This window comes from Papio anubis, chromosome 15 (genome assembly GCF_008728515.1).
Source record: "Papio anubis isolate 15944 chromosome 15, Panubis1.0, whole genome shotgun sequence".
Taxonomy (NCBI): Eukaryota; Metazoa; Chordata; class Mammalia; order Primates; family Cercopithecidae; genus Papio; species Papio anubis.
The window spans coordinates 29,569,893-29,593,157 of record NC_044990.1 but is presented as its reverse complement, the minus strand read 5'-3'; the positions used below and the strand labels follow the sequence as shown (position 1 = coordinate 29,593,157).

Below are 23,265 nucleotides of genomic sequence, written 5' to 3'. Positions count from 1 at the left end.
CTGTTCAATAAATGGTGCTGGGATACATGACCAGCCATATGCAGAGGAATAAAACTGGACTCCTACCTATCACCATATACAAAAATTAACTCAAGATGGATTAAAAACTGTAAGACCTCAAGCTATAAAAATCCTAGAAGAAAACCTAGGAAATACCCTTTTCAACATCAGTCTTGGCAAACAATTTATGACTAACTGCTCAAAAGTAATTACAACAAAAATAAAAATTGACAACTGGGGGCCTAATTAAACTAAAGAGCTTCTGCACAGCAAAATAAAGTATCAACAGAGTAAACAGACAACCTACAGAGTGAGAAAAACTATGCATCTGACAAAAGACTAACATCCAGAATCTATAAGGAACTTTACACAAATCAGTAAGATACAAATAGCCCCATTAAAAAGTAGGCAAAAGACATAAACAGACACTTCTCAAAAGAAGACATACAAGTGATCACAAACATATTAAAAAATGCCCATCATCACTAATCATCAGAGCAAAGCAAATGAAAACCACAATGAGATACCATCTCCCACCAGTCAGAGCAGGTATTATTTAAAAGTAAAAAAATAACAGATGATGTTGGCAGGGCTGCAGAGAAAAGGGAACACTTTTGGTGAGAATGTGAATTAGTTCAGCCACTATGGAAAGCAGTTTGGAGATTTCTCAAAGAACTAGAAACAGAACTACCATTCGACCCAGAAATCCCACTATTGGCCACTACTGGCTATGTACTCAAAGAAAAATAAATTATTCTTATTCTACCAAAAAGATACATGCACCTGTATGTTCATCACCGCACTCCTTACAATAGCAAAGATATGGGATCAACCCAGGAGTCCATCAACGGTGGAATGGATAAAGAAAACATGGTATATATGCACCAAGGAATACTACACAGCCCTAAAAGAGAATGAAATCATGTCCTTTGCAGCAACATGGATGCAGCTGGAGGCCATTATCCTGAACGAATTAATGCAAAAAACAAACAAATAAAACCCAGAAAACCAAATACCACATGTTCTCACTTATAAGTAACAGCCAAACGTTGGGTACAAATGGACATAAAGATGGCAAAGATAGACACTGGGGACTTCAAGGGGAGGGAGAGTGGGAGAGGAGCCAGGTTTGAAAAATTACCCATCGGGTACCATGCTCACTACCTGGGTGACAGGTTCAATCACATCCCAAACCTCAGCATCACACAGTATCGCTCTGTAACAAACCTGCATATGTACCCCCTGAGTCTAAAATAAAAGTTGAAAAAAAAAAGTCATAAAATTACTATAATTCCCTTCTAAAAATTGTTATAAGAAAATATATTATCTCTGGGTAATGAAGAAATGGGAGATTGAAATTCTTATTTTATTACTTTCTCTATTTTCTACAAAGAACATCTATTCATAAAGACAGAGAAACACCATTAAAAAAATTTACCAAAAACTAAAGCCTTTTTAAAAGTAATAATTTACCTGACAGTTTTGTAATCCAGTTTCCCTCAGTATACTAAAAATATTATTACTATACCTACTGGGTGCAAAGTTGCATTAAAAAACAGTCATACACTCTAACATTGTCACAGGTCAGTTTATTGAGAAAATCCTGATGCTATATGTTAATTCTCTTCACGTGATTACTTTTCATTATGTCAGATGAGACTCCAAAAGGCCATAGCCATGAAGTTACACAATTACTTTCCCATATTTCGTTCAGGAACACAAAAACCAAATGCAAAGAAATGTTTAAGAGAACATGAAATTGGCCTCTTCCTTCCCCCCATCAAAGGTAGTTATTAATGGTCAGGAAGCACAAATTGAAACATGTAAAAAGCAAATATTTTTGCTAGATTTTATTATCAAAGTTTCAAACCTTTCCAATTGTTTTTTTATTTTTTACAACAAAAAAGGTATCAATACTTTTCATTCCACTCTTGTCAACTTTAGCCAAAGCCTTCTGAGCTGCAGTCATTTTGCTATTTTTCTGTTAATGAAAATAAGAGAGAAAAATTGTTATGAATGTAACATTTATTAATCATACATGCAAATCAAAGGAGACTGCATGTCTCAAGTTTCATTAAGGAAGGTAAGCGTCCCCCACTAACATGCTTCATAAGGGAGTGAAAAAGTTCTGATTTCTATTCAGAATTCAGACCTCAGAGACAGAATATGTTAAAAGAGGTGGAAGACAAAACTGCCGCCTTCTAAGGAGCAGAATGTTCCAATCAATGGTTTACATTGGAGAGGGGGTGGATAATTCTGGAGGGCGCATAAAGTGCAATAACACAAACAATGGAACTGACACAGGCCGCAATTGTCAGAGGTAGGAATTACAGCCTTGTATTACCACTTGATGAATAATTCACACCAATTTACCATCTGATTTCATTCATTTGCTCCATGGGAAACCAAGGACAACCCCATGATATTCAAAAGATGACTCGTGTTGCAAAGCATCCCAGACCAGCAGGATAGCTGCCTTATTTTTCCTCCAACAAAGCAATACTTTCCAAAAAGCTGACTCCAAATAATTCTGCCCTGTACATTTCTCTCTCTCTCTGGTCACTGAATTTTTTTCTTCCATGTCTTATATAAAGCACTGCAGAAGGTAAGTAGCAGCTGATTTAACTTTGATGCAGATGCACCACAGCTTGTTTGGAAGAAGCATAAATGATGGGAATCAAAAAACAAAAAACCACCTGTCTACCTGGGAATTGTAAGACAAAGTCATTGCCACAGTATTTTTTAGAGGCACAGTGTATGATTCCCACAATTCTGCTTTTCACATTCAGTCACTTATAATTTAGTAGGCTTATTTTTGACTCAATGGTGCAAAGCAACAGTCTGCTTCAGACTTATCTCTGCGTTTAAGACATTCCCCATGCTGTGCCCAAGTGGATACAGTAAGTGGCACTCACACAGAAGGGCGGGGCACAAAGATTTCTCTCAGAGAAACTGACAATGTCCCTGCTGACACAGCATCGGGATAACTAGCTATTTGGACAGATCTTAAATCGAACTATCCCCAATACCATATGCCCAAATAAATTACACATTGATTTAAGAATAACAGTTCTAAAAAACATTAAACTCAAAGGGGAGTTAGTATTTTTAAAATCTAAGTGAAAGTTAACTTATCTTGAGATGGGCAATGCCTTTCTAAGCATAAAAACAATGGAAAAATCATAAATGGAAACAATTTCTGTACTTAATCCTCAGAAAAATTTAACACTGTTAAAAAATCAAATGAAAAAGTTAAAACAAGTTTGTATCCTATATTTCACGAAAAGTGTATAATAGCCTTAATTTAGAAGGAGCTCATACAAAGCAACAGAGAAACATTACTATCTCAACATAAAAACAGTCAAGGGACAGGAACCAACAATTTGCAAAAATGCAAATGGGCCATAAGCATTTGGAAAGACAACCTTTCCAGTTAAAGAAATGTAGCCTAATTTGACAGGCAGCAATGTTCAAGAATAAAAGTGATACTCAATGCTGTCAAAAATGCAAGATAAATACTCATTGGCAATCATGTTTGGGAGCACAAATTTCTACAGTTTTGAAAAGCACTTTAGCTATATATATTTCAATTATCATGAAAGAATTCATGTTCTCCAAGCTCTTACTTCAAAGTTGTGTCTAATGAAATGATTGGAGATACAGTCTATAAGTAAGAATGTCTATCACTTCAATAAAAACAAAAAATAAAAAAATCAGAAGTAACCTATATGTCCAAATATAGGGGAATTATTAAATTACATTCCATATGGTGAAATAAACACCCATGGCTGAATATCATAAAAACATGAATAATTTTTCAAAGAATGTTTAATGACATGTGAACATTTTCACAATTTAATGCTAACTAAAAAGGGCAGAACTGAGTATTATAATGCCAGTGTTAAAGGCCACATATGTATTTACAAGGCATGTATAAAACTCAGTAAGGAATGTCACCAAAATGCCATTTGCCAGGGTGAGTGCTGAATGGTGAAATTGTTGATAATTTTTATCATCATCATCATAATTTCTGCTTCTGGGCAGCAGGGTTCATAAAAAATTACCTGTAGAGCTTCCTCCTTCCTTTCGCACCCTATCACTCTATGAATACATAGCAAAATTTAGGCACACTCTTGATAAGTAGTATATTGTTTTTCTTTCACTCATTATAAGTCTTAATTAACTAGTAACTTAATAAATCATAAATGCTTAACATTTTCATTGTCATACACAATTCTGAATTAATTATTAAGTCACAGAAATGCAAGTTAATAATTCTTCCTGGTCAAAACTGCAATCACGATCAAGTGTGCAACTGTTCCGCGTGTATTCATGTACATCACCCAATGAGTACGAACGATACGCCACTACACCTGAACCCACATACCTTTTCAGTCTTCAAATCTTTAGTATTAAACTTAGTGTAATCTTCTTTTGCTTCTACAGGCTCATCTGATAACTTTATTTTCTGCAACATTAGAGCAGTGAAGTGGTGTCAAATGTCACCTTGACACTAACATCAATCCATTAAAAAAAAAAAAAACAACATGTATAATTTAGACCTCCACAGAGGCAAATGGAAGAGAAGACACAGCAAAGGGCTTACTTTTTACAGGCTCCTTTACATTTTGTCAATCATTTAGGGAATCAAGTCACACATCACTTCTAAGAAGCAGCCTTGGTGATGGTGGGTATGATTGGGTAAGTACATGGCTGAGGTCCTTAGCTGGTCTAGCAAACACAGGCTTTGTAGGTGCCAGGTATGGTGGGCACGAGGGGATTGCTAATTACCAGATGAATGCAAAGCACAGAAGTCAAAATGAGAATAGTCTCTCGAAGGAGGCCAGGTGTCCAGCCAGAATCCCTATTTCATTTACCTCCTGGGCTGGTTTAATGTTCACTTATGAATGAAGGGACAATATTATTCTATAATCACTATCTTTGTACAGCTTCATGTCCTTCCCTCCTTTCAATTCAATTATCTTACTTTATCCATGCAAGAACAACCTTGCACAAGCAAGCAGCCAGCAAGAGAGGGAAGCACAGAGAGGCTAAATGAATAGCTTAAGGTCACCAAGTAGAGGACTTCGGCCAAGGTTTCAATTTTGATACAGTGTTCTTTCCATTAGGCCCAATGCAAGTAAGTCAGACCTTTACTTAACATTTTCTCCTTTCACATGAACATTTTACACCAGTGAATGTGAGAATCTTGTCAAGGGCTAGCCTTTAGCCTTAATGATCACAATATAGAAGAAATCATGCCACACTTATTATGTAAAAGGTACAATAGCAGGGAAGACAAGTCTTGCTGTTGAACATGGAGAATTGACTGCATGGTAATCACAAGTCAGATTTTTATAATTTTCAGGCTGGCTGTGGAGACACCAGGCTGACCAGACCCAACATGGATCTACCCTAGGAAACAGACTTCTTCCCAACTTCATTCTTCATGCCCCTGCTTGGCTAAACAAAGAACTGGTAGAATTGGTGCTAAAAGATTCCACAGCCCATGGTGTTTTATCCCACAACCCAAGAGAATAAAACACCATGTCTTGAAATTGTTTGCTGTAAAAAACAGAGGCTCATCCTGGGAATATACCACATACTATAGGAAAACCTGTTGGTCACACAGCAACCTCTAGCAAATTAATCATTAAAAGACAAAGACTAATCCATCACAAATGAACCACCTATCAGCACCAAGTGAATGTATATTTGCAACTTTGTTAAGAATATATGTTTTGGCTGGGTGCAGTGACTCATGCCGGTAATCCCAGTACTTTGGGAGGCCGAGGTGGGCGGTCACTTGAGGTCAGGAGTTCGAGACCAGCCTGGCCAACATGGCAAAACCCCATCTCTAATAAAAAGATAAAAATTAGCTGCGCATGGTGGCATGTGCCTGTAGTCCCAGCTACTCGGGAGACTGAGGCACGAGAATTGCCTGAACCTGAGCAGTGGCTGCAGTAAGCTGAGATTGTGCCACTGTACTCCAGCCTAGATGACACAGCAAGACTCTGTCTCAAAAAAAAAAAAAAAAAAAAACGAAAAAAAAAAAAAAAAAAAAAAAAAACGAAAAGAAAAGAAAAAAAGAAAAAGTAAAGAAAAAAAAGAATATATGTTTCTATTTAAATTAAGACAGTAAAGGGTGTTTAGGTGATGCACATTTTTTCTAGAAAGGGATCTTCAGCTAGGAGTGTGGAACTCACAGCTAATAATGCTGAAGGCCAAAATACTTTCAAAACACAAAAAGCTTGAAGTTATGAGGATGCTGTGGCAAAATGTTCCTAACATAGATGTCATTATAAACACTTAGGCATCATTCCCTTTTTTTCTTTAGAGACAGGGTTTCACTGTGTTGCCCAGGCTGGAGTGCAGTGGCTATTCATAGTTGCGATCATTACATACTATAGCCTTGAACTGTTGGGCTCAAGTGACCTTCTGCCTTAGCCTCCTGAGTAGCTAAAACTACAAGTGTGTGCCACTGCACTGGTGAGGTTCACTTTTCACTGATAATTCAAATAAAAAGTGTTCATTACAAGAACTTAAGATGAAAAGTACTTTTGTATGGACATAAAATGTTTAATTGGAGAAATGATTTGTTCAGGTGTTTTAATAGCTCACAACAAAACAAGATACCAGTTATAAGTATTTAAAAAAAGAAAATGATTGTGGTAGTCTCTACACAGAACTAGTTTTTATGTTATTCCTAGTGCACTGTTGAATATATTGGAAAAAAAGATGATTGAAGCATTTACTAAAATTTTTGTTATTTAAAAGACCAAATCACTATGGATTTGGGAGATTGTTTCAGCAGAAAAGTGGCTCAGAAAGACAGTAACAAATGACTAGATGGATACAGTTCTGGAAAGAGAACAAAGTACAGAGTACCACAGGGATTAATGTTAGGCCTTCTTACAAATGATTTGCAAGAAGAAACTCGGGAACATCTCCAAACCCACTGGTTGTATTCAACTCTGCTTGCTGACAGTGACAAATTGAAAAGACTGGAGCGAGTGAGGGTTGGAAGCTGAGTTTCAACAAAGGCAGACATATGATAGTAAAGGAAAATAACATAAAACATATTAAGGATGACAGGCTCCATGCTATCGATTACAACATAGATACAAAGATACCTAACAGCTACTGGAATATATTTCCTGCAAACAGTCAACTATATTACTGTAAAAATCAATCAAATCCTGGATACAGACAGGAAAGCTAGCAGAAGATATGTCCTACGCTTGTTTAAATGATGGTACATCATCCAGTATAGTTTATAATGTGTACACTGGAACCCCAGAAAGACACAGAGTAGAAGACCTCGAAAAGCAACTCAAATAATATAGAAGACAAGGCTGGGGTTTAGGAAGAGCAAGATGCCAAAATCGAAATCAGGGCTTGGCAAATGAAGGCCCAGGGGCCAAATCCAGCTGGCTGCCTGCTTTTATAAATGAAGTTTTACTGGAACACAGCCATGCTCATTCGTTTATGTATTATCTGTGGCTGTTTTCACAATAAAACAGCAGAGTTGAGTAGTTGCAACAGAGTCCATCTGCTTCATGGAGCCTAAAATATTTACTATCGGGCTTTAGAAGAAAAAGTTTGCTGATCCCTGATCTAAATCATAAATGATGAAGTCACAAACAACTTAAATTCTGAAAATTAAAATAAGAAAACAGAAATCAGGAGCAGAGAAGAATAAAGTTATGAAACATATTACTCCAAAAGGTACCCAAGGCTAAAGCTTTCAAGAATAGGTTTAGATCAATTCATGAATGATCTCTCAAGTTACTAAGGAAGATAGATATTTGGGAGAAAAAAATCTGCTTAAGTCTTGGATGAAGAAACATAAGAAACACTCTCAGAGAACCTACCCTCTTAGTTTCAGCAACACAATTGTGCCTGTCTAGGTCCTCTAGAGCTACTGTCAGAGATTAACGACTGGAATGAAAGAAGCATGGGTCTGGCCTAGAGCAGTCCTTAGATCTTACAGGAACAGGCTTCTGCCCAGTGCATTCTCCAACAGAGTAAAAAATGCATTTTTTTTTTGACAACATGCTGAACATAGCCCCAGACAAACACTGCTGTACTTTCAATTTTCTGTCCTTTTCTAAGGACAATGTTTTTGGAGCCACCACCACCTCTATAAAGGGAATGATATAAAAATTTCTGAGCATGTTGGCTACCTTATAGGCCAAGGAATGAATGCAAGGGAGAAGGAAAGTTTGTAACATCCGCAATATGTCCATTTTACATTCTCAAGGCATTCTTTACTTTGCTGGCTGAAGAAATGACCTCACTGACAAGCTGGTGCGCATGCTTATTTCCCTGTCTTGGAGCAGCGTTTAACTCATCTGAGATCTGGTCTGGGCTGAAGGAACGCTGCAATTTGCAGTCAGGTGTGGTTTATGATTGGCTTGTCCATTCTCTTGATCTAGGAGATAAACACACCAGCTGCAGAGGAGCTGTGGGTAGCAGCCTGAGAATGAACGAGGGAAAGATTTTCCACTAACAAAGATTACACGTAAATTCGTCAATCATTTCAAACTGAGAAAAAAAGTGATCATCCTTTCTCAAAGGATTCTTTGTGTTATGGAAATCACTTTCTGTTCACCTTTGTGTGCCAGTGACAATTAGATTTGGCAAAATGAATTTTAGTTATATATAGAGTATGATTAGTGATTACTAAATTTAATTAAGTGATCTAACTAATGCAGGAAGATTTAATTTTAACTATATGTCTTTAATATTGTCATGGGGTACCTTGCTAAAACCAACTCTTCTTGGGTTTTCATGGCACTTTATTTACCATTCAGGTGGAATCTACAAAAATAAAAAATAGTGATGGACAGCCCACTACAATCTTTATTCCACATGGCATCACTCCATGCAAAATGGATTTAGTATGTTTTAAAATATATTAGAAAAAACTAAACTCATGTGGTAAGAGTGTAATATTTTTCTAAGTCCCCCAAAGATATCTTAGTCACAGCTTCTTACCTTTGATGGAGGATTTGGCAACGAGGCTGAAGGTTCTGGAAGCCTAAGGAAGTTAAACATAAGAATCAAAGTCATGGTTTTTCATAGACAAACAAACAGAAAGACAGGGCCAACTTAAGACTTAGTAAGTCCTACTTTTCAACTTACAGCTTTACCTCCATATATCTTCCTGTTCAATTACCTCAGTGTAAAGAACGAAAGTTTTCTCAATAAAAGAGTCTTTATTTTGATATGTAATTCCTTGTTTTGGCATTGTCTGAACTAAAAAATAAAATTAGAACCCATCTGTTGGAACAGAGTTACTTTTCTTTAGCCTCTATAAATTTGTGTTTGGGTGTTGGAGTATTTTTTCTTCATAATAAAGATGCTAACATATATTTAAAGGTGAAAATTATTTTAACTGTTCACAAAAAGCCACATAAATTTCAACTTTTCTTCCATTAGAAAGCAGTTTAATTGGCATACCTTTCTTCTGAACTCTTCAACCAAAACTTAAAAATGTTAGTGGAAAGAAAGGAATCTATACAAATAACGGAGTACAAAGACATGAGGTCTCTAACAAGACAAGCAGCATAGAAATCTGGGGATATTAAGCAGAGGGATGTGATTATCAATTTGAAGCAGGCTTTCAACACACTTTAACTATTATAGAAACCAGCTTCCAATCATTGTTTTTTAAAGTAGGACCTCTGGAATTTGCTAAAACCAGTAACTATATCTATTAAAAAGTCATTTTATCTTCATGACTCAGAGGATAAAAAGGATTTATAAGGATCAGGAAAAGCTATTAAATCATCACACGCATAAAATCTTAACAACAAAATTAAGTAACGATTTTGCAAAAATCTAGAAAATAAACACTTCTTTTTCAACTTAAAGTCTAAATGTATAAACTCTTTATAAAGAAAGGAACATACATTAAACCATTCTTAAAACCCTTCTTCTGCCCCTCAAAGACACAGCTTGGGTTTCATATTACTTTGACTTCCAAGTCTTAGGCATAGTAAAGTCCCTTTAGTGAACATCTAGTGATAATAGTGCAAATGATACAAATATTTTATAAATTTAAAAAAATTCTATATTCCATCTACTCTTTCCATCCCTCTTTTCTACCTCTTAAAATGATCATAAAGAACCAAATTAGTTAAGTATAATTGAGGATAAAATTTTAACATAGTTAATCCTCTAAAATCAGACCAAGCCATAATTCCAATCTTGACATTAACTAGTTCCTGCAATCTGTATCCATCAAATCAGTTCATTCCAATCATCCATTAAAAATCACCTCCAAGGCACAAAGTAATATGACACAGCTCAAGAATAATCTTGTATCATAAACAGTGATATGATAAGCCATAAGGAAACCCCACTGCTGGGGAAACCAAGAAGCAGATGGTACTTCATTATGACTGAAGATAATCAATACTTACTTTAAGTATTTAGATAAGTCATCACTTAATTCTTTAGGGATGTAATCAGATATCAGACCATGGGCATAACGAATATAATCCTCTGAAAGAAACAGAAGGAGGAGTGAAAGTAAAAAAAATAGTAATTATGGTGGTTTTACAGTCAAATTGACCTGAGTTCAAATTCTGACCCTATCTGGATAAAGGGAACTCACTTAAGCTCTAGCCTCAGTTTTCTCATTTGTAGAATGGGGATAGTAATATCTATCTGTCAGACTAGTGGGAAGATATGATGGATGAGATATGACATGGGATGATACCAAAGATATAAGATAAAACAAGTATAATACAGTAGATGCTCCCTAAATGACAGTAAAAACAAAAACTCAGGGTTGCTTTCTTAGTCGAAACCATTGAATACAAATAAAGTTTAAAAATCAGCTATAACAATATGATATAGTCATGTCTTTGTTAAAAGGGTAATCTTTTCTAAGCCTGTTTCAATAAAGAATAAATCTAATTATTCAACAGTAATGAGCATACTCATTTAAGAGAAATAAAATACCGTATGTCTCTACTACTAGGTATTTGCTTTATAAGAACCCTGAAAAAAAAAATATATAGTTCTATATGTACATATTGTTCTATATATAGTTCTACACACACACACACACACACACACACACTCCCAAACTAATAAAACACTTAAAAAAAAACCAACTAACTCAGAATTTGTCATCATTAGTTCTAAAGCATCTGGGTTCTCAGTACTAAAATGCAGCTCTGGCAGCAATTAGAAACACAGTTACATAAGAAGACAACAAAAACTGTTTCAAAACTCTGTTCCTGAATTCAATATTTTATGTAGAATACAAGCAGATAATCAAACTTAATCATAAGATGGGATAACCATGCGGGGATATAAACCACCAAAAGCAGACCCCAGGTTTGCTGCTGGGATATTCATTCACTTCCTTTTTTCCATTCTTCTCTGCTCTCAAGTGAAAGTAACAATTTGCCTTAGTATTACATAGAAAATGACTGCCGTCTGGTGACCACCTGACGTCAAAAAGTCTTCAGTAAGAGATTTTCATTGTCAACGTAGAACTGAAAGTTATCATTTGACCCTTCTTAAAATTGCTCATGGTTCTGGGATAGTCATTATCCAACCAGTCATGACTAGACAAAGAAAACTATTTTAAGAAAGTCAACATATAGTTCATTTGCTTCCTCTGGTACCAAACCAAGCTAAATATCTAAAAAAGGAAATAATGTACAATATGTAAAGCTTACTTTACGGCCAGGACACTAAATGGCAATATATAGCCAAGCCCAGAATCTTAATATATAGAGTACTGGTAAAAGCACTAGACTTAGAACAGAAGATCTTGAGGATAAGTTACTATCTCTCCATTTAAAAAATGAGATGATCTGTCTAAATAACCTCTAACATCTCTTCTTCTACTTTTAAAACAAAATCTATGGTTTCATCCATCCATCCATGGATGCATCTATCCACCCACCTATCTATCCATTAATCATCTATCTCAATCCCTCATCTTCTATTGTTAAAGCCAATTAAAGACACTGACAGCTGGTAACTCAGTATGGCAAAGGTGCTGTCCACCACTCCCGGAATAGCAGTAGCCAACTAGCTATACATGCAAGGCAGATTCCTGCAAATCAGATTGCCTGAATTACTATCAATCACAAACAGGCCACTATTCCTAGTTTTTATTTATGTAATGACTAAAGCCATATGTATACCCTGAACAAGGGAACAACGAATTGGAGTTTAACGTCAGAATAATTTGTCTCACTATTTGAGATTGTTAACTGTATTATATAGCTGTTCTTATTCAACAATACATATAGAAATAAGAGGACTCTACTTGGAAAAGAAAATAATATACCTTTTTGAGATTATGAAAGAATAACCTAAAAGAAAAATTGCCAAGCAAATCAATTTTCATCTAAAATCAAAGTATATTGATCCCTGTATCAGGAAACATGCGTCTTGAGAAGAAAATGCAAACAGATGCAGCCACTGGAACAGTACAACTGTGTCGCAGGAACAGTATCACAAAAAGGTTATGAGTGTGGGCTTGAGAGACAAGCTCCATAAATAGCTCAGCTTTGCCATTTACTAGTTGCGAGACTTTGGACAGGGCCTCAAGACGCTCATTATGAAATTTACTGGGAAGGTTGGATGAGATCATGTTTGTATAGTGGCAACTTAGCAAAGGGCCTGGCACACAATACACCCTCAATAAATGATAGCCAGGGTTGTTACTACTATCAGTGTAAAAGAAATATTTGCTGAATAAATAACTTAAGTATCAATGAATAACAGAAGTAACCTATCGTAGAAATATTCTTTGCTTCTGAAACAAGATGCACACCTGCCACAATGTATACCAGGCATTGGTAGGAATATGAGGCTTCTGTGACATTAAGATTTTTAAATCTTAAGATAGGCATTTACACAAAAGCAACTTACTCCAGACAAAAATCATTTCTGATAAAATGCTTTACTTACCTTCCTTGTCAGTGGAAACTTGGTCACCAGAGAAAAATGCAGTTGACTGTACCCGGCAACTGACATTCACATTATTGGTTTTTAATGCTGCTGTAGTTTGGTTAACCTACAAAGCAACCAAAAGGGGAAAAGCAGCGTATTTTCAACTTAACTTTAGAAATCTATGACTTCATAGGTGGCCTTCAAACCACTTAAGAGATCTGCAAAGATGTATTTGAGAACCTAGAAGTATCTTCACCAGACACCAGAAGATGAGAAATGGTTGCCCATTTGGAGAAAGGCTGAGTGGCAGCAGGATCTCTGGATGATCTCACTACACAGACTGCCATGGCCTACACAGTATGAGAGGCAACATATTGTGATAACTGAGAGCTCTGACTCTGGAGTCAGGCCGCTGGGCTTGGCTCTGTAACCACGGCTAGTTACTTAACCTTTCTGTGGCTCTATCTGTGAAATGGGGAAAAAAATAACATCCACTTCACAGGACTACTGTGAAAATTAAATAAGATAATATATGTAAATAAAGCCCTTAGAATAGAACCTGGCATAAAATTTATATGTAATAATTTCCTAAATAGAATAATATAAATTTCCCACTTCCTAGGAAATATAATCAGTAAGTATAAACTCCTCTTCGCTATTCATATCCTTTTCCCTGGCTAAGAGCAAAAGTAAACATCAAGGATTCTGCTCTGCATTGATGTTCATTCTTCGTCTACATGGAATACTACTACTACTATATCACAAATGAAAAGTGAAACACGGCACTCTAAATCTCTCCACTACTTTGCACATTAGGAGCCTGATTATTCTACTGGACTCATTTCCAGCTTCTCAGGCTTCCAATGAGCCTGGTAACATGATATGACAAATAAACACGATTAATTTATTATTTATTATTATTTATTATACTTTAAGTTCTGGGATACATGTGCAGAACATGCAGGTTTGTTACATAGGTATACAAGTACCATAGCGGTTTGCTGCACCCATCTACCCGTCATCTAGGTTTTAAGCCCCACATGCATTAGATATTTGTCCTAATGTTCTCCCTCCCCTTGCCCCTGACCCCTGAAACGGCCCCAGTGTGTGATGTTCCCCTCCCTGTGTTCATGTGTTCTCATTGTTCAACTCCCACTTATGAGAGAGCACATGCGGACAAACATGATTTTTCACACAAAAGACGGAAGAGAATCTTAGGAAACAGTACTATAACTACTGGTATGCACTGATCTTGCAAAAACTTTATCATTATTCTATCTGGTTTAGTGAGATTCTTAATCAACGTGAGAGTACATATTATCCTTAGACCAGTGGCTTTCAAAGTTTTTTTTTTAATCACAACCCCATGGTAAGAAATATACAGCAATCCAATACTTAAACACATATAAATATGTTTCATAGAGCCATACTTAATACTTGCCCTTCCTCTGCTATATTTTAATACATCCCATCCCATCCAATCTGTTTCATTGCAAGAGAAATACTGGTTGTGACCTACTAAATTGATTTGCCATTCCCTGCCCCAGTCCTTCCATTAGGTCAAGATTCTTAGAATCACTAAGATACAGGCTTTGCCTGTAAGACGACCCCTCCTCAGCATCCAGACCCTGAAAGTGGGACATACGTCCTCTAAACCTGAACACCTTTGCCTGGCTGTGTCCCTGGGTCCCTTTGCCTGGCTGTGTGGGAGCAACATCACCCTTGGAGACACCTGTAGGACTGACAATGGCCAACAAGTGCCAGGCCTAGTATCCTCTTACTTGGAAGACTCAAATCTACACCAACAAATTATTTCATTCCGTAGTAGGATCAGGGAGAAATGAGAATGCAGGTCATGAGAAAACATAAAGTTAACTTCAGAGATACACAAGTTAGGGAGGATTGAAAAGTCAAAGCCTTCTTCTCATACTTGGTATCTCTACACAATTTTCCTCTTTTCACTGAATATACAGGATGGTCTCTGGATTCAGACTTACTGCCTTCTTTGAAAATTTCTTAGAGAACTGAATTTTTTTCTTTTACCACAAGGCACTAGAGAGGAACTATACCTTTTTTCCCAGCCACTTTAATGTCTTCTCTTTGCTGTACTTGTAATATTTCTTGTTGTCTATTTCTGGATTACATTAAAAGAAAAAAAAAAGACTCAGTACAATGAATTTAAAAAATAAACTCATAAGGTTCTATCATATACAAGTTAACCATTTAAAAATATTTCATAAGTTTATATTCTTGAAAAACTTAATTTACAAACCTGAGAACATACTTGAAATGTTTTTTTAAATGTTAGTAGTAGTGTGGCTACCTCAGGAGTCATCAACCACTAAATGAGTAAGAATTTAAGGACACCTTCCAATTATACACACAACTCTGTAGAAAAGGTAATTTTAAAACCTCAACAAACAAATGTGAAAGGAAAATAAATCTTGGTGATAGGGACAGGAGGCAGGGAAATTCTGGGCAGAAGAGGGCCAGTCCCTAGCCACGGCCCCACCCTCAAGCCAGACTAAATTGTGTATTCAGTGGAAGGCTGATCAAAAAAATGCAACCTTTTGTCTCTTCTCTATGTCTAATGTGGAAGCCCCCACTTTGAGTTGTTGCTGCCTTACTGGACTAAACCAGTGTACACCTGACACATATTGATTGATGGCTCATGTCTCCCTAAAACATATAAAAGCAAACTGTACCCCCAACCACCTTGGGCACAGGTCTCAGGACTTCCCAAGGCTGTGTCATGGGTGCGTCCTTGACCTTGGCAAAATAAACTTTCTAAATTGACTGGGACTTGTCTCAGATACTTTGTGTTCACACTAGCATACTAAGCAGTCTTAACTGTTTTGAATAATTTTAAGCTCATCTCAATGTTTTCAATGAAACACTTTTTTTTTCTTAAAATAAAAATGAAAATCCCAATAAAGAAAATTGAAACTAAATGCAGGTATCTATGAAGTTCACTACATACATTCAGGAAAAAAATCTTGGTAACTACTCAGTAGTGGCCTGGTGGGATTGGGGGAGCATTAAAAAAAGATCTATCTATCTTTTAACATATTACCAACATAATCATAGCTCTTTCAGAAGATTTAGATTTATGGTAGGCTCAACCTGGCCCTTTATGGGGATAAAAGTTTCACCTCTTATAAATTACACTTACTCTCTTCACAATCCACCCAGCCTTATATACCATGCCATTAAACCATGATCTCCTCTGCAACCTTTTTCATTCATGGGATTTCTTCTTTCTGTGCAATTAGCAAGGGCAGCACTTCCACTCCAGCCTCCTCTGTCCACGCAGGATTTATCTTTATGACCACTAGTAACCCTTGGGTCTGATGTGAATTCACCACCTCTGAGTTATATAGAATGAGGCTCTTTCTCCCTTCCCCTTGTGATGGGAAATGGAAACTGTCCATTCAGGGGTCATTTTCTGCAGTCTGTTAAATTGTATGGGAGAGGGGTTGGGAGGTCCCTGGCCTTAGTTCCTGTGAATTTTCTCCCTGTGTCAGCCTATGGTTGTCAATGCTGTAGGCAAGATGAGGCAGGCTGGATTGAGGGCTGGACATCTATAGCCATCTCCTCGGGACATGTCACTACAGTAACAAAAAAGAGGGACAGGTGCAAATAGCATTGTCAGGAGTGTGAGAATTCCAAGGTGCAATGTCTGCGGTTTTGAAGCCAGGACTACCTGGGCAAACAGCCTACTGTAAACCAAAGCCAATGAGACTGAACTCAACTTACTTGGAGGCTATGCCCCAACCTATGTACAAACCAGGGGAATTCTAAGAGCATACAGCAATCACTAAATAAATATATGTTGTTGAATGGCTTTTAGAAGTTATATTCATTGCCTGAGGAATGAATATAACTGAGGAATGAAAAAAGCAACTCCAAAAGAAGCTCACTGCTCAAGGTTCTCCTGAAAATCCTACCCTGATCTGGCATCTCACTTCTTTCTTGCATCTACCTCCAAATTTTCTGAAAGAATGTCTCCCACTCCCTGAGCCCCACCGGGAGGCTTCTCCTCTACCTCTGGGAATTGTTCTCTAAGAAGGGGCAGAGAGCACAGACCGAGCCATGCTACCAGGGCTCATGCATACCCCAGCACATGCTGTCTCCTTGGGAAGCTGCCTCGCTCTCAAAGCCTGTTTCCCCATGTGTAAAGAGAGGCTTTTTTCTCACTGGGCTATTCTGAGCATGAAATGTGATAATCCATATAAATCCTATAGCACAACACCTGCCACTTAGCAAATACATAATATTAGCAAAGATATCATGATGCAAAAGATGATTTATTAATAAAACATAAGAAACTAATGTTTATTCAGGTCTGTGCTAGGTACATAATACACATTTTCTCATTGAATGGTCAGAATGAATCTCAGAATCAATTAAAAAACCATGATTTATCCCCATCTTTGAAGACTGGGTCTGAGCGACATGAAGTAAACTGTCCTAAGTCACTGAGGAAGTAGGCAAGAGCACCCAACTCCCACCCACACTGACATCAAAGCTGTGGATCTGATGTTCACTTTACCAAGATCACTAGGTCTACACTTTCTTCAGTACCTCCTAACAACCGGTTTGTGGGAAAAACCTCTCCTCCATGGCATATATAAAATTGCTATTTTTTTATGTCTCTAATGACTTGTCTGATTCTTTTCCCAGCTCTGCTTCACCCTCCTCCAAAGCCAACTGTATCCTTTCATCTGGTGTGATCTCCTCCTGGCTCAACAAGACTCAACAAACTAACCGGGAAGCCCAAAGCCCTGAACTGAGGCTCCATGTGTCTAAAACCCAGTGGTTCATCTTCCTCCCACACCACTCTCCGGGATATCAAGGCCTAAACCTCAGAGCCAGTGCTCACACTGGCCTTGCCTCCCACATTCCATCTCTCCATCCCATGGGAGGTAGCAAGTGTGGAGAGAAAAGGAGCCAATATTATTTTGGGGGAAAGGGGGAATTAAAAAAAAATAGTGTGTTAGAAATCAGGAGGCTTAGCTTCTAGTGCTGGATCAGTAAATATTGTTTTAAAAATGAATTTTATTTAGGTGTTCACACAATGTTCATGTTCACACAATGGACACACCCATTTTAAATGTACAATTCGAGGAGTCTGGAGAAATGTATGCAGTCATGTAAGCATCATCCTCAAAGTTCCCTGGAACCCTTAGGTAGTAAATTCTCCCATGGCTACCCAGACCGCAGGTCACCACTCATCCATCATCACAGCGTAATTCTTGCTTTATTCTGGAACACCATAGAAATGAAATGATACAGTATATACTTTCTGTGTCCAACTTATTTTGCTCAACATTATTTCTGTGAGATTTATCCATTTTGTTGCAGCTAGCAGTAGTTCCTTCCATTGTACTAGGGAGTAGTAGAACTCCTGAGATGTAAGAAACTGTCAAGTGGCTTTATCATTGTAAGCCTTGGACAGCCAGGTAGGTGAGTTCCAACTATCCCACAACTCACAATCTCCTTTTTTTCTTAATGGCATTTTTCAAAAACAAAAGATAATACTTTTGATAAAATACAATTTATAATTTTTTTACAGTTAGTGGGTTTTGTGTCCTAAGAAATCTTTGCCTCATTCCCAAGGCAACAAGGATTTTATCCTATGCTTTCTTCTAGAAGCTCAATAATTTTCATTTTTGAATTTAACATAGTGATCCATTTTGATTTAATTTTTCTGTATGAGGCGAGGATCAATGTTATTTTTCATATGTATACCAAATTCTTCCATCAACATTTGTTGTAAAGACTATCCTTTCTCCCATTGAATTATCTTCACACCTTTGGAAAAAAAAATCAATTGACCATATAAGTGTGGGTTTATTTCTAGATTCTCTATTCTATTCCATTTATCTATACATTTCTCTTATACCAATACCACATTCATTTTATTTTTATTTATTTTTTAAATTTAGGGACAGGGTGTCACTGTGTTACCCAAGTTGGAGTGCAATTGTGTGATCATTGTTCACTGTAACCCTGACCTCCTGGGCTCAAGTGATCTTCCCTCCCCAGCCTCCCAAATAGTTGGAACTACAGGTACATACCACCACAGCTGGCTAACTTATTTTATTTTATATTTTTATTATTATTTTTTTTTGAGACAGAGTCTCAGTCTGTCACCAAGGCTGGAGTACAGTGGCACGATCTTGGCTCACTGCAAGCTCCATCTCCTGGGTTCATGCCATTCTCCTGCCTCAGCCTCCCGAGTAGCTGGGACTACAGGTGCCTGCCACCACACCTGGCTAATTTTTTTGTATTTTTAGTAGAGATGGGGTTTCACCGTGTTAGCCAGGATGGTCTCGATCTCCTGACCTCATGATCCGCCTGCCTCAGCCTCCCAAAGTGCTGGGATTACAGGCGTAAGACACCATGCCCGGCCCACAGCTGCCTAATTTTTAAACTTTCTGTAGAAATAGGGTTTTGCTATGTTGCTCAGGCTTGTCTCGAACTCTCAGCCTCAAGCAATCCTCCTGCCTCGGCCTCCCAAACTGCTAGGATTACAGGCATGAGTCATTGTGCCTGGCCCCCACATTTTCCTGATTATGGTAAGTCTTTAATTCAGTTTGTATAAGTTCTCCAAATTTATTCTTCTTTTTCAAAATTGTTTTGACTATTATAGGTCCTTTACATCAGGGCTCCCCAATCCCCAAGCCATCGACTGGTACTGATCTGTTGCCTGTAAGGAACTAAGCCACATAGCAGGAGGTGAGTGTCGGGCAAGCAAGCATTACTGGCTAAGCTCCGCCTCCTGTCAGATCAGTGATGGCATTAGATTCTCATAGGAGAGAGAACCCTATTGTCAACTGCGCATGCGAGGGATCTAGGTTGTGTGCTCCTTATGAGAATCTAATGCCTGATGATCTGAGGTGGAAGTTTCACCCCAAAACCATCCCCTTCCCCACCCCATCCATGGAAAAATTGTCTTCCACAAAACCAGTTCCTGCTGCCAAAAAGGTTGGAGACTGCTGCTTCTACTGCTTTACGTAGTCATATAAATTCTAGAATCAGTTTATCAATACTTACCAAAAAAAGAAAAAAAAAGAAGCTGGCTAAGCATTACATTGAATCTATAGAACAACTTGGGGAAAATAGACACCTTAAAAATATTGAGTCTTCCAATCCATGAACATGGCCTATTTCTCCATTTAGTTAATTTTTCTTTAATTTCTCTCAGCAATATTTTGTAATGTTCAGCATATTGGTCTTGTACATATTGTGTTATATTTAGCACTAGAATGTTATTTTTAATGGTAGTATAAATGGTATGTTTTTATTCTATTATCCAATTGTTCACTGCCAGTATATAGAAACACAACTAATATTTGTATATTGAGCTTGTATCCTGAAAGTTTGTTTATCAATTCTAGTAACTTCTTTTGTAGATTCTTCTGGATTTTTTCATACATGACAATATTGTCTATGAATAAAGACAGTTGTACTACTGACTTTCCAATCTGTATGCCTTTTTCTTATCATATTGCACATGCTAGGACATCCACCACATGGTGAATAGAAGTGGTAAGAGCAGGCATCCTTCTCTTGTACCCAGTCTTGGGGGAAGATTGTGTTCAGTCTCTTACAATGAAGATGATGTTAGCTGTGAGTTTGCCATAGATGCCTTGGAAGTTCCCTTTTATTCTTCATTTGCTGATAATTTATATCATGACTGAATTTTATCAAATACCTTTTCTGTGTCTTTTCAGATAATCATACAATTTTGTAATGCATAAATATGGTAAATTACACTAATTGATTTTCTAATGCTCAACCAATTGTGAATTCCTGCAATAAACCCCACTTAGGTTTTACATATTTAATTTTTAGATATTTGATTTTCCAATATTTTCTTAGGATTTTTCAGTCTATAATCATAAGGGATAATGGTCTAATTTTTTTGGTAATAATTTTGATTTGGTACTAGGGCAATTCCAGTTGCATAAAATTAGTTGGGAAACATTCCTTCCTCATCTATTTTCTGAAAGAGTTTGAGCAAGTGTTATTTCTTTGACTATCATTCTTCCTTAAAGTGTAGTAAAATTTATTAGTGAAGCTAGCTGGGTCTGGAGGTTTTTTCCTCAACTTTCATAGAAAGTTGACACTTGCCAGGAAGTTAACACTCCCTGGCAAGATGATTACTATATCCCAGAAGGCTACACATGGACCCAGTGTATAAATTACTGCTTATTTTTGAAATTTACAAATTTTGAAAAACAAGGAGGTTTAAAATATTCATGAAGGCCACAGACTACCCATAATTATGAAAAATACCAAAGCATATTCATTTGTGTCCTAAATTTAATATTTGTGAGAGTCAGTGAGTTTGATAAAACATGCATATGCTGGAAAGGTTTTTTTTCCCTTATGTGCCTGGTGCCTATAAAACGGATTTCAAACATCTGGAAAGACTGGGTTTACAAAATAAGGATGGAATAAAAGTGAGTTCACAGTTAAGTAACATGTTCAGCAATTGGGTAATCGGCTCACAAACTTGAATTTCCCTGACGTATTGTTGAACTGCCTCGAGCACATTTTCACTTCTACTTTCTCAATGTTTTCCATAACTGAGAAACTCATATGATCGCTTTCTTCCCCTGCTTCCTAGGGAAAGAAACTTGGCAATTGTACTTGGGATATTTTAATCAGGTAAGTTTTCCTGGCTCTTCCTGTTAATCACCTCAGACAGTGCACTGCAGCTTGTGCTGGCAATATGAAACAAAGGGTTACATTCAAGATAAGGTTCGTGACCCTTCATTAGTCCTTTCCCATACCATCTCTCCACTGAATGTGCACTTCTTTGGCAAGAAACCTGCTCTGAGCCCCACAACGAGCAAACAGAGACACATCATTTCTTTCACTAATAAAGTAGGCAGGGCTAAAGTCACAGCCATCATCATTCAGGGTACAAACAACCGTGGCTAGGTTCATTCACCAGAGAGAAGGCAAAAGGGGAAGATTCTCACAGGCCTAGCAGCCTTTACCAGGTCTTTAATGCCACAGATGTTTAAGACAGCATCTGGAGTTTAATATCAAAACAGCTAGCTGGGGAATTTGAGTATTTCAGGCTTTACTCTATCTGCACAAGTGCCTATGGAGAGAATGGAAGTTAGAAAACATCGCTTTCTTCTTTACCTTTACTCCCCATCATGGATAGTAACTGACCACTCTTTAGTAGTCGTCTTTCTTATTTAGAAATCTAGAAATAAATTACAGAGAATGGAAGCAAACACTAATTTATAAATGGACAATAATCCACATTCAAATAAGTAGCCAGTACCCAACGCAATCACTAGAAGAAGGCCTGTGGAGTCACATAGTGCCTAGAAGCTCTAGGAAGTTCCCTGGAGGGATAAGAATGGCCATTTCCTTAAGCTATGGAAGTTTTTTCTGTCTCCTTCCCTGTCTCTCTCTCCTTTTGCCACACAAAGGGAAAATATTAAGAGGGAATATGTGAGATTAAAAAAGAAAAATCAAAGCGAGGCATGGTGGCTCATGCCTGTAATTCCAGCAGTTTGGGAGGCTGAGGTGAGAGGATTGCTTGAGCCCAGAAGTTGGAGACTGGCCTGGGCAACATATAAGACCTTGTCTCTGCTAAAGATAAAAAAACTTAGTTGGGCATGGTGGTGCACACCTGTAGTCCCAGTTACTCTGGAGGCTGAGGTGTGAGGATCACTTGAGCCCAGGAGTTCAAAGATGCAGTGAGCCATGATGACACCACTGCATTCCAGCCTGGGTGACAGTGAGACTCTGTCTCTAAAAAAAATTAAAGAAAAATAAATTTTAAAAGAGTCAAGTTTTTGGCTGGGTGCAGTGGCTCACACCTGTAATCCCAGCACTTTAGGAGGCCAAGGTAGGTGGATCACCTGAGGCCAGGAGTTCGAGACTAGCCTGGCCAACATAGTGAAACACTGTCTCTACTAAAAATACAAAAATTAGCCAGGCGTGGTGGCGCCCGCCTGTAGTCCCAGCTACTCGGGAGGCGGAGGTGCGAGGATCACTTGAGCCCAGGAGGCAGAGGTTGTAGTAAGCCAAGATTATGACACTGCATTCCAGCCTGGGCAACAGAGTGAGACCCCGTCTCAAAAAAAAGAAAAAAAAAAGAGTCAAGTTTTTTTTTTCATATGAAACACCACACATACACACACACAAACGCTTATATATAGAGTACTTTGGAAGTGTTACATACACAGCTATAAGAAGGAAGGCAAAAGAGTTGCTGTCAGACAGACATAGGTTCAAATCCTGGTTCTACCACTTCAAGTTCTATAGTGTCAGTCAAGTTACTTCAACTCTTTAAGCCTC

General features: G+C 37.6%; 1 protein-coding gene across 4 annotated transcripts in view; it reads right to left on the bottom strand.

The window, feature by feature from the left end:
* Positions 1 to 1,569: 1,569 nt before the first annotated feature.
* The window catches only part of RNASEH2B (ribonuclease H2 subunit B), a 302,074-nt gene continuing 280,378 nt past the window's right edge, over positions 1,570 to 23,265 (bottom strand). For 2 of the 4 annotated variants that reach the window (XM_031655849.1, XM_031655847.1), the window contains exons 6-11: positions 15,000 to 15,064; positions 12,949 to 13,054; positions 10,431 to 10,512; positions 9,001 to 9,043; positions 4,388 to 4,468; positions 1,570 to 1,981 (exon numbers count right to left, since the gene is read on the bottom strand). In XM_031655849.1, the coding sequence (XP_031511709.1) occupies positions 1,865 to 1,981; positions 4,388 to 4,468; positions 9,001 to 9,043; positions 10,431 to 10,512; positions 12,949 to 13,054; positions 15,000 to 15,064 (494 nt within the window). In that variant the 3' untranslated portion in view covers positions 1,570 to 1,864. Of the gene's footprint in view, positions 1,982 to 4,387; positions 4,469 to 6,558; positions 8,480 to 9,000; positions 9,044 to 10,430; positions 10,513 to 12,948; positions 13,055 to 14,999; positions 15,065 to 23,265 lie in introns of those variants that run through there. The other 2 variants (XM_031655850.1, XM_031655852.1) reach the window with 2 other exon arrangements.